The sequence below is a fragment of the Schistocerca serialis genome, chromosome 9 (genome assembly GCF_023864345.2).
Source record: "Schistocerca serialis cubense isolate TAMUIC-IGC-003099 chromosome 9, iqSchSeri2.2, whole genome shotgun sequence".
In the NCBI taxonomy this organism is placed as follows: domain Eukaryota; kingdom Metazoa; phylum Arthropoda; class Insecta; order Orthoptera; family Acrididae; genus Schistocerca; species Schistocerca serialis.
The window spans coordinates 309,452,592-309,465,848 of NC_064646.1; the positions used below are offsets into that span (position 1 = coordinate 309,452,592).

Below are 13,257 nucleotides of genomic sequence, written 5' to 3' on the forward strand. Positions count from 1 at the left end.
ATATATGACTCACATTATCATATGTAACGCCATCAGCAGGCTTAGATACCACTTTCCTAGTGTTTCTTCATTTCAGGCTATCCCTTATTCCTCGATTTTGATAAATGTTATTTTTCTCGAAAACTAATGTCAGTAACTAGATCCAAAAAGTGATTAAAATTTGCCACTTTCCGCTTTATCATACGTACATTGCACGTATAAAATGGCACTTACTAGTCACAAAAATATCTTCTTCCTGTTACCTCAGCCAGGTGTTTTATATCCATTTTCCCCGTTCTTCTTGCAGCCACACAGCCTGTGAACCACTGCAGTCATAAGAGAGCAAAGATAAAATATATTTCTAGTCTTTCCACTTATCACCTGAAACTTGATAGCCTTCTCCAACTTTCTCATTCCACTCAAATGCCGCGCGGGGTAGCGGCGCCGTCTTACCTAGCCTTGCCACAGTTCGCGCGGCTCCCCCAGTCGGAAGTTCGAGTCCTCCCTCGGGCATATGTGTGTGTGTGTGTTGTTCTTAGCGTAAGTTAATTTAAGTGGTTGTGTGTAAGCCTAGGGACCGATGACCCCCGCAGTTTGGGCCCATAGAAGCTTACCAGAAATTTCCAAAGTTCCACTCAGCTCTTCCATCTACTTGTCAGTTTTCACTAGAGTTTTGATAATGCGGAAACTCAGAGCTGAGGACCAGACACAAAGGCCTACACAGTGTCTACATGTCCTTACAAATTCTAAGTTGATGCGGATACCTTGTTTGAAGCTAGAGTAACATATATAAATACTTCCAGCTGCTGGACAGCTAAGTTAACATGCACAAATATACTTACGTTTCGAGGTGTAACGAGCAACCGCCGCGTCTCACGGCATCTGAGAAATGTGTGTCGAATACCGCACAGGTGGCACCATTGCACTGCAACTAACGTCTAAAGACACGAAACAGCACTAGAAGACGTGGGCTATACGTCCCTACTGCAATGTTATGGCTAGGAGGCAGTGTCGTCAGCTCGTAATCACAGCTGTTATCCTCACTTTCTCTGTCTTATGAATGCCAATGTAAAAAAGAGAATACTATTCAGGTCTTTGACGAAACGTGCGTATCACGTAACGCATACAAGAGAGAGCATTTTACCCTGTCGACATTGACGTACAATGCAACGTGACAAGCGGTCGTAAACTGGACTGTTGCAGGAAGATAATAGAGATCTCTAAAATTCGAGAATTATCGTAAAATTGACCATAGACAAATGAATTTGTAATTTTTTTTTGGAAGTCTGTAATGTCAGGTATTTTGTTTCATAGAACTTCGTTTGTAAGCATAACTCTTCCCAATGCAATAAAAAAGCAACATAAACCTGCAAATGATGTCTCCATTTGTCCTGACCAAATGCAACAGTTTCTTTTTAGAATAAGCTAACACAAAAATACTCTTGTAATTAGATGTAGCAATCTAGCTCTGAATAGAAGCAAAACCTTTATATCATGTTCTTAAAATTTTAAGTGAGTTGCTTGAGTGTATGGGTTGCATTGTTTAATTATTCTGGTGCAAGTGCGTTGGGAAATCATATTACAATTTGAATTTTTGAACAGCGCAGGCAATTCGTGTGTCGAGGTTCATTTCGCAGTCTTTTTCTGAGATACTTGTTGTGTTTGCAAAGAAATCGTAATGAAATAAAATATGTTTCTGATAAGCGCATGACCCGATTCGGCCTCTACACAGATAAGTGGCGCTTTTTGTCCATGTCGAGCTCTAAAGAATCTTTCGATCATTGCGTCCTATATCAAATTTTTCTCTGAATAGTTTAAAATGCTACCAAGAGGTTGTCCGTTGTGAAGCCGAAATACAACTGTCTCATGAATCAGCACTGAAAATGTTAGCCACCAGTTGTTAATTTTTATCACAACTTTTGACAACTGGTGCGTAACATTATCAACACAGCTACGAATAGCTCTGAACATTTTCATCTGATATCTTGGGAATTTCAAAATAAAATTATTACTAAGTAACCAATGTTTATATCATATCACCCTTGTGTTGACGGGCAGTTTTATTAACCGAATAACTGATTATCTTACAACTGTCTGCCAAAAAACTGAATATTTATTACGAGTGCATTTCCTTAGTAGATAAATTTACTTTTTTCTTGAAAACAAATTGGCATGGATTTGATGACTTCCAGATATAGACATCTCTAACGAATAATATGGACATAAATAATACTTCAGACGAAAGAGCGATTAGTTGGTAGTAAAATAGTTATACTACGCTGAATAGTAACTTGATATGTAAGAAGCAAGAAATGTCCTTGCATAATAGTAGCTTAGATTGTTCATTTATTACCATAACCAAAAGCAATTATTTTCTTTCCAGGATGCATTTTCTAAATGATTCTACGAAGCTGTCATCATCGTAGTGTCAGCAGGAATGGACTGACAGATGAAAACACACCGAAGAGGACAACTAGGATTCTGTGTCATGAATTCGCTCTTCTGCTGGAGTGCGTAGCGTTCCTAAAATGAAAAATATACTTTTCCCGTCTACCACAGTTGTGTCTCTCATATTTGTAGCCCTACTGGCATCTAACAGCGTTCTTTGGTTCCACTCATCAGAGGAATATACCATAAAGATGACAGAGAAAGAAAGGAAAATGAAATCTGAGTTCCCAGTCTAGCAACATGGCATGGGCCTGGAAATTAAATGCATTTTGGAATTTATAACGTTTTTTTCTGTAAGAGATATCTTCCCGCGCCCGCTGCTGTAGCTGCAAAATAATTGCCTTCTGTTCATAGAAATGCTTGTTGCTTCAATAAAGGAATTGGAATAATTAATGAACTTACTGTGTACTGTCGTTTTTGCGGACCAGAACAGCCTAAATTCACCTGGGAATACGTATGAAATGAATGTTGGACGTATCCAGTGGTGTGGCTGTGAGCATTATCATCTTGGAAGATGCAATCTCACACATACAGTCTGGGTTTTAGACATCTGGCTTTATCTATGCATGAAGGTTCTTAAGTAACTATGAAAATGTAGAATCATCACTTGTTAATACTGATTAGTAGTCCATATTCAGCGTTCCAGGCTTCTTGCACTTGCGCACACAGTACAAAAAAACCAGTGTGTTTTCCACCATAAATGTATTATTTTAAATTTTCGACCACACTCATCTAGGGAACCCTGTGGATGCTAGGCCCCTTTTAAGCGATTTTAGGGAGTGGTCTTGTTATTAGAAATAGCAGTCCTATTTAACCTTTGTGTCTTTATCTGTAAGTTCAGTTTTTCTTCCACTATTCTAATATCGCACGGAATAAGCACACCGAAAAGACAGCAAGTACAGTAACTTTTGACACACCTAGCAGATCGACCTTCGTCTTAATGGATGCGCATTCATTAATTCAGCAGGGACAGAGAACGTGTCCTATATTTCAGTCGGTTAAGCACAATGTGATGATAGGTCAGCGTAACACCAACATGGTTACGGAGATACATGTAATATTCGATGGTTCCCATGGAGAGGCGTTTCTGGAATGTAGGAATAGTTAGTTACATGTGCCACACATCATTCGAACGATTATTTTGTCGAAGTGATGTGGAACGACTCAGTTTACAGGATACACGTACATGTTTAATGGTAAAACTAGTGAAAACGTTTATTTTTAGTCCTATTCATGCAACCAAACTTAAAAACTATTTTTTTTCAGGCTACCAGTTTTTAAATAGAGATTTGTTCATGGAATAGAAGGAGCTGTTAATCAGTAATGATGTCAGATCAAATTTAAAACCTGCTTTGCTAATACGTAGAGCAAAAGTAACTGAAGGTAATTCCTTGAGAAGCTATGCCAGACATGTGCATTTTATTTATATAGACGACAACGAAATTCTTCCATTCAAAAAGTCACGTGTCTTCTCAGTACACACTGCCTCGTAGACAGGAGTGCCCTGATGCTTCTGTCTTTCTTCTGCCATCACGGACTCATTATTCAGACGTTCCAGCAGGACAAGGTCAAGTGTATCTATGATCACGCAGTCACAGCTGGGTTATATGTCAATAATTCGGGTATGCGGCGTATACTGTCAGATAGCGCACAAGGTCAGAGCTTGATTGAATGTGGACCATCTAGTATTTCTCCCTGACATTTGGGAACAATATGTCCGCTTTGTTTATGAATACAAGAAGAAATATGTTCGCCTTTAATGGCAGACGAGGCTCATATCTCCTTCTACAAATCCATTATACACTCTGTGATGAGATAGAATTTACTTCACGAGTTCTCAGTATGTAATATAATGCATGCAGCATGTTTTTCTTCATCCAGTAGACGGCACCTCTTTTTCTGACATCGCAGATGTAGAGGCCGGACCCCAAATACTACTAGCAAAGAGCCAGCTGGTGTTGTGGCAAATGCATTATATTTTAGAATACTATCCCACATCAGTAACAATAATATCCTCAGTAAATCTCAGTTTGGATTCCAGAAGAACTCCTTTACCGAGAACGTCATTTACACATTAACTCACCATATTTTATAAGCACTGAGTAATGTAACAGCGCCAATTGGTATTTTCTCGGCCTGTCTAAGGCATTTGACTGTGTGAATCATAATATTCTACTGGATAAACTGACATTTTATGGAAATTATGCTACAGTAAACCAATAGTTGACGTCACATCTAAGTAAAAGACTGCAGGAAGATGTACTTAGTGAAACGTCCAGTGTAAGTAGCGGAAATTCTTCTGACTGGGGAGAAAATCAAATCGCTCTGAGCGCTATGGGACTTAACTTCTAAGGTCATCAGTCTCCCAGAACTTAGAACTACTTAAACCTAACTACCCTAAGGACATCACACATATCTATTCTCGAGGCAGAATTCGAACGTGCGACCGTAGCGGTCGCGCGGTTCCAGACTGTAGCGCCTAGAACCGCTCGGTCACCCCGGCCGGCGAAAAAATCACTAATGGGGATTCCACAAGACTCATCTTGGGTTCACTATTGCTTCTCATATTATAAACGACGTTGCTTCTATCATAGGACAAGCAAAATTAGTTCTTTTTGCGGGAGTCAGTAGTATCGTAATTAACCTAAACATACATACAGCAACAGAAGAAATAGTAAATAATGTTTTTAAAAGTATTATTGAGTGGTTTTCAGCGGATAGTCTCATTCTCAATTTCAAAAGGACACAACATATTCAGTGCTCCGCATAAAACGCGTTTTGGAACACCTAAGACGACTTGGTTCAGTCACATTTGCACTGAAAATCATTGCAAACATTGGGGAGAGAAAAATAAAAAACCTGATATATTTTGTGTATTTTCATTCAATAATGTCATATGGAATAGCGCCAGGTTAGCTGAGAGCGCTAATGCGACTCCTGGACTCGGGTAGGCGCGCCGGCCCCAGATCGAATCCGCCAAGTGGATTAATGGCAAGCCTGGATATGGTTTTTAGGTGGTTTTCCACATCCCACAATGTGAATACCGGGCTGGTCCCCACGTCCCGCCTCAGTTTCACGAATTGTAGACATTTGAAAACGTTCACACTATTGCATGGCTTACACTACATGCAGACATCTGGAGCACACTAATTCCGTCCCGAGGGGGGGGGGGGGGGGGTGCGGGGTGGTAACAGGAAGGGCATCCTGCCACCCCCTGACACAAACACTGCCAAATTCCTAGTAATAGGGGTGACCCCACATTGAAGTGGGACAAAGGCCCAAGGAAATGATGAATGTCATATGGAATAATGTTCTGGAGTAACTCAACTTTAGGAAAGGAAGTGTTCATTGCTGAAAAACATGCTGTAAGTGTAATACATGTTGCTCAACCACGATGATCTTGTAGCCTTCTGTTTAAGGGGTTACGCATTTTGACTACTGTTTCAGAGCATATTTATTCTGCATGAGATTTGCTGTAAATAACCCACTCCAGTTCAGAAGGAAAAATGGTGTGCATAATTACAACACCAGGAAAAAATTTATGTTCCTTAATCCACGTTTTCCATCAAAATTTTTGATCTCTTACCCAATGAAATAAAATGACTGGCAGACAAACTAAAAATTCTTCTCCTTTACGGCTTATTCTATTAAATAAAAGAATTTCTACTCTGAAATGTGTAAAAGATGATGGGTAGGAATTATTAACTCATAACAGTACTGGTATTAAAATTAAAAAAGAAAGTGACCAGTATGTAGCAATATTTATATACGAACGTGTGATATAAATGTAAAATGACTCGTTCCACGTAACTACGACTAATCTCACAAGTGATCGACGGCTCATGAAACTCGAGCAACACAGCGGAGCTGCACGCTGCAGCCGCGGCACAGGCACTTCCTCTGTCACCAGCCTCACACTGTACGCGATTGTACGCTCGCACCGTAACCCAGCATGCTCGCTAATATCGCCCGATGGTTGTCAAATCCTGTCCTGTCTCATTAGCTGTCTCCCGCGTTGCATTATTGTTGTCTTCATCTGCGGTAGAAAACAGGGTCATCTCCACTTGGGGAAGGCTCGCAGATGGCGTCATTGACCTGAGAGTGACGTCTCCTATGCCTCAGGGCAGATTGGCTTATCTTGCACAGCTACAGTACACAGTGCTCATCTTACGTGTAAGACACAACAGTCGAGAAATAAAAGTCTGCATAGTGTCGTACACACAATAGCTTCATTTACCTATTTCACACCTCGTTTATCTCAAAGTGATTGTGAGTTACATTTAACGGCAACACTGATAATTACTTCCTAACCGTGCATTTTCTACTGCGTTCATTATATTGTCTTACAAACACGAAGCATAATGATGTCTTGGACATACACAATAATACGAATATCAAAAACCCTGACAATATATCAGAATTATGCAGATGTGATTTGGAAACTACAACTTATTTATGGTGACCTGTGTTGTTCCAACATCTTAAGACAGTTAATTCAAAAACCTTTTAATATTATGTCACCTTCGACACTTTATGCACTTAGGGAAAATGTGTCGTTGTACAAAGAGAACAAAAAGAAGAACAACAACAGGCAGAACGTCAGATAAATTAAGTCTATATATACAATGGCGTCCAAAATTGAAGCAACCAACGGAAATTTGGCAAGTTTGCGTTTATTTTACCACAAAATAGTATAAACAGGTGACAGCAAAGTAGAAACAATGTAAGGAATACAGAATGTAAACAACTGCAACTTTCATAACGGCAGACGAAAGTTTTCTTCGTTTTTTCCAACTTAACAGATTTGCACACACCTTCCGACAATTGGTTAATGTGCTCACTATGGGGTGTAACCACATCTGGTAGAAATAGACGCCTGACGACGACGGAGCATTCTTTGAATAACGTCATCAATGTCATGTTGAGGCAATAACACCCATTCTTCCTGTGGAGTCTACTTCCATTACAAAGGTGATCACCATTTGGTTTGCATTGGACTGCATCACATGCCGTAATAAGGACACCGCGCAGTGTTTTTAGGACTTTGACATGGGACATATACCTGCTGGGATATTTTTATACTCGCTATCTCATCTACACATCGCTGCCAAATGTCAGCCAATCCCCAGATTCCTAAATAAAGGTGAATCGCGTCCTTTGGGAAGTAATAAAAAACTTTAACACTGCAACCGAGACTGTTCGTTTGTTCATAAAAATGATAAGTTCTTTCGATAATTTCATCACATAAAAATGCCTCTTTGATCTCGCGATGTGGTTTCGCATTATTTATGCTGTATTATGTTAACCGGGGACCTAGAAACGACGGAGAGGCTCCGCCCTCGCCGCAGCCGCAGTGGTCCACAACCCCACGACTACTACCGCAGTCCACTTCACCCCTCCGTCGCCCCACACCGAACCCAGGGGTATTGTGCGGTTCGGCCCCCGGTGGGACCCCCGGGGAACGTCTCACACCAGACAAGTGTAACCCCTATGTTTGCGTGGTAGAGTAATGGTGGTGTACGCGTGCGTGGAGAACTTGTTTGCGCAGCAATCGCCGACATAGTGCAGCTAATAATAATGTCGTCTGACGAGGGCCTCCCGTCGGGTAGACGGCTCGCCTGGTGCAAGTCTTTCGACTTGACGCCACTTCGGCGACTTGCACGTCGATGGGGATGAAATGATGATGATTAGGGCAACACAACACCCAGCCCCGGAGCGAAGAAAATCTCCAACCCAGCCGGGAATCGAACCCGGGCTCTTAGAATTGACAGTTGTCGCGCTGACCACTTTTTTTCCTCATTTTGTTCGTTTTCGTTCGTTGTATCTGCTCGGTGCGGACGTCGCAAGACACCCGTTTCAGTTCGTCGTTGATCCATTAACTCAGTTTTTTATTACAGCTAGCCCTCTGACCGAACGCGCTGAGTTACCGTGCCGGCGACCATTCAGTGTAGCTGAGGCGGATTAAGGGGAGCCAGCTCGCATTCGCCGAGGCGGATGGAAAACCACCTAAAAACCATCCACAGGCTGGCCGGCTCATAGGACCTCGACACAAATCCGCCGGGCGGATTCGTGCCGGGCACCGGCGCTCCTTCCCACTCTGGAAAGCCATGCGTTAGACCGCACGGCTAACCAGGCGGGCTTCGCATTATTTACTCACACTAACTCCTGATCGGCCATTTTTTTAGTAATCAGGCTTCTGATTTGTTTGATGCGGCCCGCCATAAACTCCTCTTTTGTGTCAACCTCTTCATCTCATAATAGCACTTGCAAACAACATCCTGTATTATTTGTTCGATTTATTCCTTTGTCTAGCTTCCCCTATGGTTTGAATCTTCTAAAGCTCTCTGAACTACCAAGGAAGTTATTCCTTGATGTCTTAACACATGTCAAATCATCTTCATCCTTCCAAAATTTTCCAAATGTTCCTCTCCCATGTGATTCTGCGAATATCGTCCTTATATCTTATGTTACCAGCTTATATACTTTTCAGTTTTCTTCTACAGCACCGCACCACAAATGTTTCGACTCTCTTCTTCTCCGTTTATCACACAGTTCATGATTCATGTCCATATGATGCTGTGCTCCAAACGCACTTGCTCAGAATTATATTCCTCAAATGAAGGTCGATGGTTGATACTAGCAGACTGATTTTGACAAGGAGTACCATCTTCACCTGTGCTAGTCCACTTTTTTTGTAGTAATTCCTTTCTCTGTCGCGTATTATTTTGCTTCCAAGGCAGCAGAATTCCTCCACTTCGTCTACTCTTTGGTCTTCTGTTCCGATGTTAAGTTTATTACTAATGTCATTCCTGCCACTCATCATTACTTTCGTCTTTCTTTGGCTTACTTTCAATGCGTAGTGTTACCTCTTTGGATCGTTCATTCCATTTAAGAGGATCTGCAGTTCTTCCCCGTATTCACTGAAGACAGCGATCTCATTAGCGAATGTTATCGTTGATATCCTTTCAACCTGAATTTAAACCTCACAACTGAACCTTGCTTTTATTCCTAACAATGCTCCTTCGATATATGGACTGAACGGTAGGACCAAAAGAGTGCATTTATTTTATGTATTGCTCCCTTTCTAATCCGACAAATTCATTCTTAGCCTTCCATTCTTATCCTTCCTCCTTCGTTATTGTACATACTGCATATTACCTGCCTTTCGCTACAGCTTATACCTATTTTCTTGATAATTTGCAAATCTTGCAGCGTTTTACACTGCCGAACGTTTTTCTGGTGTGCTCCGAGGGTAAAAATATTTTCGTTTGTTAAATTTTGGTTTCTTAAGTTGAAATGTTTGGTAGTCTTGTGCTATTTTTGGAAACCACAGCCTTGTACAAGGACCTGAAAGTTATTTGCGGAAACAACCGGAAAGCGACGGAGAACACACCGTTCATAGTCTTCAGTCCACAAGTACCTTATTCAGGTCACCGAAACGGAAATAAAGTATTCTAGCTTTATAAGAATAGTGCAGAGGAGTTAGGAACCACGACGTTAATGAATAAGAGTCTACTGCCTTTTAACTGAGCAGTATATTTTGGCAAAATCTCCTAGCACAAGAAATAGTTTCGAAAATTCTTGAAGTTTTTTTCTAACGTACTCAGCACTTGACACAGTTCAGTGAAGATCTCTACTCTTTATTCCTAATTATGTAAAGTTAATTACTCGCCTTAAAAGTGTAGAATAATCTCAGACACTTGCTATGTGGTTTTCTAAAATATAGCGGGCGGCTCATGAAACATAACATCGCAAACGAAACATGGATGTGCCAATAAATAATTAATCAAATTAGGTTCACTTTTACACAGTTTTACAATATATACTCAATGTATCATTCGATCAAAGAACCAATAACGTCTATCGTCATTAGCGCCATCCCAAGCTTAAGTGAGTTGTCACGGACAGAATCACGGCACATTCTGCAGCGAAGCGTGAGTCATTTCTTATGACTGATGCAGACACTTCGATGTTTATATATTCTCGGTGCGGACGGCGAAGAAACCGCTCGCTCCAAAACTGCTTCCAGCGAAGGCAGCAGTGTACACACAGCGCCAACCACAAAATTATTTATATCGTTGTCACTTGAGGACCAACAACGATCCCAATATTTCTCTAAGTAATTATATAATCTGTTTATGTTATATAAAATTCTCAACCCGATAACTTTTAAACTTTAACCTCTAGAATTTTTCAAACGGAACCAAGGTTAGATAGTGGCCTCCGAACTGTCTCTTTGGTTATTTTTGTACCTTTGTGAAATTAGAATATATAGCCAAAGATGGTACAGTTTTATTATTACTTAAGGCAAATACGGTACTGTCACTTTAGCTTTGTTTCTTATATACCGAGGTAATTTAATCCAACTCTTTTTATTGAGTGAAAATCGATTTTAACTTAATAATTCGAAAAGTAAAGGAGGTAGCTTCGTGAAAACATCTACTGTATCTTCTTGATGATAAACCGAATCAAATTCCAAAGGTAGAACTCTCTAGCTTCAGTATTACGTGCTTTTAAAACTGCGAAAAAGTGCATGCTATGGACTTTCCGTACTTCAGCTTACAATCTGATTTATAACTCACTTACACACAACAAAATACATCACATTCCCTTCATTAGATTACTAATTAGTAAAATATTCAATTCTGTTTTTAATAGAACTATCCTTCTCGTCAAAAAAATGCTCTCATGCTCAGAAATAATCCTCATAATTCTTGTTCTGGAGACTGTATTTTGTATCATGGCTTCTACTAATTGACACGCATAAAACGATACAAGTTTTTTTTTAGCGATTTATGAACCAATATATAAATGCAACAGATTTGTTGTTTCGTTTGTTTTTCGACCGATAGTAGATTTAAAATATTATTTAACATAGGAAGTTAATTTATGTATAGTAAATTCATTAGTGATCAAGAAAATTACTGTACAGCTTGGCATTTGCAACCAATATTAAACTACAAAAATCAGGTACGCCATTTGCGGGAATGTAACAAAAGTATTTTATAGGGGACAGATGGTTAGTATGGGAGAGTGGATAGATTGGGTTTATGTTGTACAGGGATGCATGCAGTGCTTGGAATAAATGGAAGACATCACTCTGCCATTTGCCAGAACGTGAGCGATGTAGTTACTGAGTTTGTATCACAATTAATTTTGTCTTGTTTTTGAGTGTCGAAGCTGGTGAACGGTGTAAGTTTCGTCATCCCTTTGCGCTTTTAAAGGTAAGAAGTGATAGCATCATACTAATGTTAATCATACTAGTATTACTAACATCCGTTCACAACCATGCCAACGCTGCGCCGATGCGGGACAAAGACACAAGCAAGAGAAGTTGTGTATGATTTGACATCATGGATTCTTCATTCTACTAATTATTATATTTTTTAACAAGCTTCACTGGTGTTACATAATGCTCTCCCATCTTTCACTGGCGAGTCCCTGTACCTCGTGTTGGTTTAATAACAGATTTAATAACAGATTGTGAGGTTGTTGAATACGTGTACATCAATGTCTCTGCTCTTGAAATCTGTTTACATTATTATTTTCTCCAGTATGATACTCATGCCTTACTAGTTTTATTAGAAAAAAAAGAACTTTTTAACAGCAAATAATACTAATAAATGCACTTCTATAGCTATGATTACATCGTTTCGTCGACGTTTCGAGTACCAACAACAGATATTCTTCTGCGTTATGAAAAAGTTACCTCTGTAAATCAGATTAGCTGAAATAGTGATTTTGTAACAGACTGATTAACAGAAATATGCAGAAAAAGTAATTTATTTATAACATTAGGTACAGCAAATGTCATTGCCCTAAGGCATTTGTTAATTTTTAGTTTTTAGTGTGGATGTCCGGTACAGATTGTTTTCCATTGGTACTCTCAAAAATTAAAAATATCTGCTTTTTGTATTTCACTGTTTAAATAGCTAAGTGATACATGATGTGCTGTTCTGCAAGAAACTATATATCTTATGGCAGCGACATCCACTACTAGATAATGACTTTCTCTTTCCACACAATTGACGCCTCGCTAGGGCATAGCTTTATCTATACTGAATTTTGTGTCATGAATTTGGGATCTGATGCTGGCAGTAGCTGTAACGTGTTACTAATGTAGTAAATGAAAAAAAACACAAAGCAATCTAGCTGTTATTATTCGTAAAACGAGCACAGTTTTTGAAGTCACGCACCACATAGAAAGACTTGTTACATTGCGAATCTTCCACTCACAGGTATCTCGGTAGCCAGAACTTGTCAATTCCGCTATTACTAAGAATGTTATGAGCGTCCCAAGGCGCTCAGTTGTACGAGTGGATGAATCCGTCCGGCGAATACTGCAGGTAAGCGGCCTCGAATAGTTGTGACCGTTGGCTGAGCTGCAGCTTGGGGAAAAATATGAAAACGCATGTTTGAACATAAATGCAGGCGCTAGAGAAGCCTGCAGGTTGCGCTGTTGTATTTGACGACGTACGATAGTTGTGCAAGTGTTGAAAGTTTCAGTTGTGCCTAGAACAGTGTCCTTTTGTAGTTGTGAGTACATTATGTCGGAACTGAGTGAATCCGAGAGTGGGTGCATTGTAGGTGCTCGTATTGTAAGGTTCTCATATGTTTTCAGCTGCTTTAAATAATTCACTTTTACTGTACTGGGGCGCAGATGAATGATCTCACTGCATGAGTGGTGAATAAGATCGTTGACTCTTAGTTTTATCTGTGGCTGACTTGCTACTCAGTCAGATGTGTAGCAGTGGGACACTGTTATTTGAGGCGTACTAGCGAAGAGCCGAGTTATTCAGTGAATGAGATCTGTTACTTGTGAATCTGGGA

General features: G+C 40.1%; 1 protein-coding gene across 1 annotated transcript in view; it reads left to right on the top strand.

Moving 5' to 3' along the window:
• Window positions 1–2,824, top strand: part of LOC126419795 (uncharacterized) — a 49,949-nt gene extending 47,125 nt beyond the window's left edge. The window contains exon 4 of the mRNA XM_050086981.1: window positions 2,363–2,824. Within this exon, the coding sequence (XP_049942938.1) occupies window positions 2,363–2,380 (18 nt within the window). The 3' untranslated portion in view covers window positions 2,381–2,824. The remainder of the gene's footprint in view (window positions 1–2,362) is intronic.
• The last annotated feature ends 10,433 nt before the right edge of the window (window positions 2,825–13,257 follow it).